Consider the following 4,821-nt stretch of genomic DNA (forward strand, 5'->3'; position numbering starts at 1 on the left):
AATTACTCCGAGCTTTCCAACTGACACTGCAAGGCTGCTTCAAATTTTCATTTTACAGTACCTGCAAAACAAAATAGCATGAAATACAGCCCTGGATATTACAATCACAAAAATGCAATTCTTTAGAATATGCCCTGAAATATTTCTAAGGTTTTTTCCCCCAGGTATTAATAAGTCTTTTGATGCCCCAGGCAGAGAGAACTACATTAAAATAGAGAGCTGAGCAATGGAGAAGAGAAGCAAAGCCAGTTGTTTACTTTTAAATGGTCATACTAAGTTACATATGGCGGACTCGAATTTGTACTCCTCCTGCCTCAGTCTCCTAGAGTGCTTAGATTATAGGCACATGAGGTGCAGTCAATTTTAATCTTGCCTCCGCTTGCTTTTCCTTTATTAACAGTGCATGCCTGGAGTAGGCACTGATTACATTCACTGTGGGGAATTGGTATATCTATGCAACAATATTCTTCCTACTGCCTTCTGCCTTCTGCCCTTCCCATCTCCTTCCACTCTTACCAGAGTAGCTTTGGCAAACTATAAGCAGCACTGAGCTTTGGGCTTTTCATGCACAAAATGGGATTTTAACACACACACAACTGGAAGTTTAAAGAGCAAAAAGGAAAATATACAAATAACATAATTAACTATTCCATGCTCAGTAAATGTTCACTGCTTCATTATAAGTATTGTTAATAATAAAGTAATACACAGTATGTGTATGCACAGTATATAGCATGGACCATGGCTGAATATGTTTTATACATTAGATAAAGTCTAATCTGACATCAGACCAAATATTCAAATTTGAAGGGAAAATAATAACATTCAACAAAATGTACAGTGAAAATTTAGTTTTTAAATAACCTTCCCCCAAAAATACATTTTAAACTTACAATATCTGAAGATAGAATTTCAAAGAGGAAACACAAACCAATAAATAGTAATTTAAAACAAAAACCTTTTCTATCGTCATTAATCTTCTGTAACCCAAAATATTTGAATGGGTCAGAAAGAAATCTAGCTTTACTTAAATACATTGGTTAGACATACAGAAAAGTTGCTAACAGAATGAAGGTACATAAAAAAAATTCTCTTTGGACTTCCCAGTTATTTAAATCTGATCACATAAACTCGCAGAACACAAAACAGTTAACTAGCAAATAAGCTCTAGTTTAAATGAACACAATAAAATGACAAAGAAATATTCAACTTCATCAACAGTTTGTACTTCTATAATCAAAAAGTATTTTAAAAAGCTAATTTTCAAATTTACATTGAATTATGCTGCATGATTTTCCTTATTAGCTGAGAAAATATGGTAGGACTCAAGACAGGCAGTTGGAGAAAATACATGCTCCAAAATGAAGCTAAATCTTAAATACACGTAAGATGCACACTCAGTGCTCCAGGACACAGAAACAGAAGAGCCGGCTAGGCAACGGTACTGGCTGTGGAACAGCGCCACCCTCTCAGGTTGGGCATTTCCGTCTTGTGCATTAATACATGACATCACGCTCTCATATAACATTTTATCACAGGATGAAATAAAAAGCCCCTCCAGATTGCAACTGTAAGATAATCAGATTCTGTAGTGCTCATTATGACTGCAATTATGTAACAAAACTCTCCAAATATAGTTCAGTTATTGAAGTTATTAATCATTCTGGTTTTGCTTCAAGTACTTGCTTTACAGCCTGCTGGACAGACTCCATTATTATACAAGCTGAAAGCTGAAAGTCAAATGTGTGCATGTGAATCTGCTGTTCCAAAGCCTTTTCAACATAATTTACCCTTTCAATTAGTATTCGTGAATACAAAACAAAATTAGGAAAATAAACCTGGTGTCAATAGAGTCACTGACCTTTGCAGTAAACAGAAGTTAGTTCTTAACAGAAAACAACCTTGCAAATAAGAAACCTAATTTGCTAGAACTACAAAGTGTGCTGCTTAAGAAGTTAGCCTCAGAATAACAATCACTTCTTACAAAGAAAATCTGTACCTCTGATTAGGAGTAAAATAGGAAGCGTGCTGGCAAGGTGCATCGTTAAAGAGTTAAAAGCACCACGGAAAGAACCATGGGTAGAATGTAGTTGTAAACATTTTATGCACAAAGCCATGCATTCTGATTAATTTAACTATAAAATACCAAGTAAAAGACACCAGATTTATTACACAGTACAAATACCATCTGTACCACCCTAAATCATTGCTACAGATGTATCTCTAAGAAAATAAACACCTGAAAAAATTCTTAAGCCTATGTTCTGAGATGCTAAAGTACTGACTTAATAGGACTGCAAATAGATCCTGGGAAAGTGACTGCATAATTAAACATTAATCAGCAGAGAACTCAGAAAAAACACAGTAATACACCACCATGGTTTCCAAAACTCAAGTCACCACTCGGCACATCTCTGCAGTTTCCTCAGTTTAGCTACATACATCGGGCCCCAGGCTCTGCCCTGATCTGGAATCACCAAGAGCCCAGGCTCGGGGCCCGCGGGAGCAAATGTGAAGTCTGGCGAGCAAAGTTCCGCGATGCCCTGAAGGTCCACAGGCACCACGCTACTGTCGGAGTTCAGCACTTCACTGATCACGTCCTGGTTTTCTGCCTTAGAAAGAGTGCATGTAGAGTACACAAGTAAGCCTCCAGGACGCAGGGCTTTGATCGCAGACCTGAAAGTAAAGAGGAAAATGAGGTTCGCTGGGTATGGTAAGAGGAAATATAGGGGTCTGAGAGTAACAAAAATAATACATTCGGAACTAACCTTACTCTGACTCAGACTACAATGAGTTTAGAGGCTTTCTATCCTTATACCTCATTCTTCCTGCCTTTTTCCTGATGACTGCAGAAATGGTAACCAGGTCAATCAAGACAGAAAGGACAGCGAGCGTGTTTGAAGCTGGATCATGAGGGTGCAAACAGGTTGGCTATTCTGTCATTTTTAAGGGTAGGGAAAACGAGTTAGGGCATGGCAGAGTAAGTCTGTTTTAGAGTTAATGAGAATAAAAGTGAAAACAAATATATTAATTGAAAGCATTCATAAAAATTCACTGATTCTATACTCTATATATACCAAGTTGGGTAAATAGGAAAAAGGTTGAAGGTTTTTGCATTCATCAGCTTTCTCTTGTTATGATAAAATATCTCATAAAGCAACTTAAAAGAGAAAAAATTTATTTCTTCTCAAGGTTATAGTTTCAGTCAACTGGTATCACTCCCTAAGGACTCTGGTGAGGCCAATAGCAAGTGGAAGGGTACAGCAGAGGCAAGCTCCTCTTGTGGCAGGCAGGAAGCAAAGAGAAAGCATGAAGAGCCAGAGAGGACGAGTCCAGGAGCCAGATGCAGCCCCCAAGGTCAGGAACCCAGGACAACCAGAACCAGTCTTTCCAACCAGGCCTCTCCTACTAGTTATTTAGCCATGAACTCAATAATGGATTAGTCTCTTAATGAGGTTCGAACCTCATGATCAGACTTCCTAAAAGCCCATCAGCTGATCCCTGGGGCATATTTTAGATCCACATTGTAACAGTCTTTACTAAAAAGATGGAATAAATTATTTGGGGTGACCTAAGAGCCACTCTGCACGCTGGCCCCCAAAACAAAGACCTCTGAAATGCACATTGAAGGAAGACTTTAGGGTTACAGCCAAGTCATTATGAAGTGAAATCACCACAAAAAAGTCACCACCTTTGAAATAAACCTCTAGTACATTATTGTCTCACTACAAAATAAAAATGTATATTCAAAAATTACTGGAAAGTTAATAAGAAGAAATACTTAGTAAATGCACAAGTGAAATAACACAAACAAAACAACAGGCAACAACAACAAAAAAATACTAAATTAAAAAAAAAAAAACCTTCAGGGAACATAGGAGAAACAAGGACCAAAAACTGCAGAAAGATCTACAAATACATGACACCTATGAAACAACAGAATGCCATAGGAAAGACTAAAATAGCTCTTGGAAATTTGACATATGTTTGCCAAACCAGTGTGGGGCCAAGTAGATGGCACAGTGGAATAAGTGCTTCCCTGGCAAGCGCAAGGGCTTGAGTTCAATCCTCGGTTCTGGGGGAAAAAAAAAGTTTGCCAAAATAAAGAATGCTCTATAGAAGTGTTTGAAATGTAAGGCTGAAACCCCCCCCCCAATTAGAACAAGAAACTGACTGAAAATAAGATATGCAGGACCTATCAATGGGTCCAAAATTCAATTAAGAGAAGTAAAAGAGGGGTTGGGGAGAGGAGATAGATCAGTAGAATAAGTGCTTCCCTGGCAAGTGCAGGGTCCTGAGTTCAATCCCCAGTACCTCAGAGAGAGAGAGAGAGAGAGAGAGAGAGAGAGAGAGAGAGAGAGAGAGGTAAACGATAATGCAGAGAATCTGAGAGAGCTCTACACTAATTAAATAATAATAAACTAATGAGAAAGAGTATGACTCTTCATTATATTGAAGCAATAATTCATTACAGAGCTAGCATGCATATTTATTTACTGAGTATCTATTACGTGCTAGGCACTGTTGTAAGTGTTGAACACATAACAATGAATTAGTCTCTACCAACAACAAAACCTCCTCAAGTATATGAGGGTTACATTCTAGTTGGGAGACAGAATGCAAACACAAGACTGTCAAGGGATGAATTGTGTCCCATCCCCAAATTCGTATTTGGAAGTTCAAATACCCACTACTTCAGAATATGACTGTATTTACAGACAGGGCTTGTAATGAGATAACTAAGCTAAAAGTAAGCCTTTAGGTGGCATATCAATCAGCAATGGGAGGAAGAGGAAGAGGAAGAGGAAGAGGAAGAGGAAG

At 38.1% G+C, this 4,821-nt stretch overlaps 1 protein-coding gene across 2 annotated transcripts in view; it reads right to left on the minus strand.

Moving 5' to 3' along the window:
- Positions 1-936: 936 nt before the first annotated feature.
- The window catches only part of Nsun3 (NOP2/Sun RNA methyltransferase family member 3), a 58,882-nt gene continuing 54,997 nt past the window's right edge, over positions 937-4,821 (minus strand). For both annotated transcript variants that reach the window (XM_023719240.1, XM_004634829.2), the window contains exon 6: positions 937-2,676. In XM_023719240.1, coding sequence (XP_023575008.1) covers positions 2,397-2,676 — 280 coding nt within the window. In that variant the 3' untranslated portion in view covers positions 937-2,396. The remainder of the gene's footprint in view (positions 2,677-4,821) is intronic.

Source organism: Octodon degus, unplaced genomic scaffold, assembly GCF_000260255.1.
Source record: "Octodon degus isolate 3935 unplaced genomic scaffold, OctDeg1.0 scaffold00066, whole genome shotgun sequence".
In the NCBI taxonomy this organism is placed as follows: Eukaryota; Metazoa; Chordata; class Mammalia; order Rodentia; family Octodontidae; genus Octodon; species Octodon degus.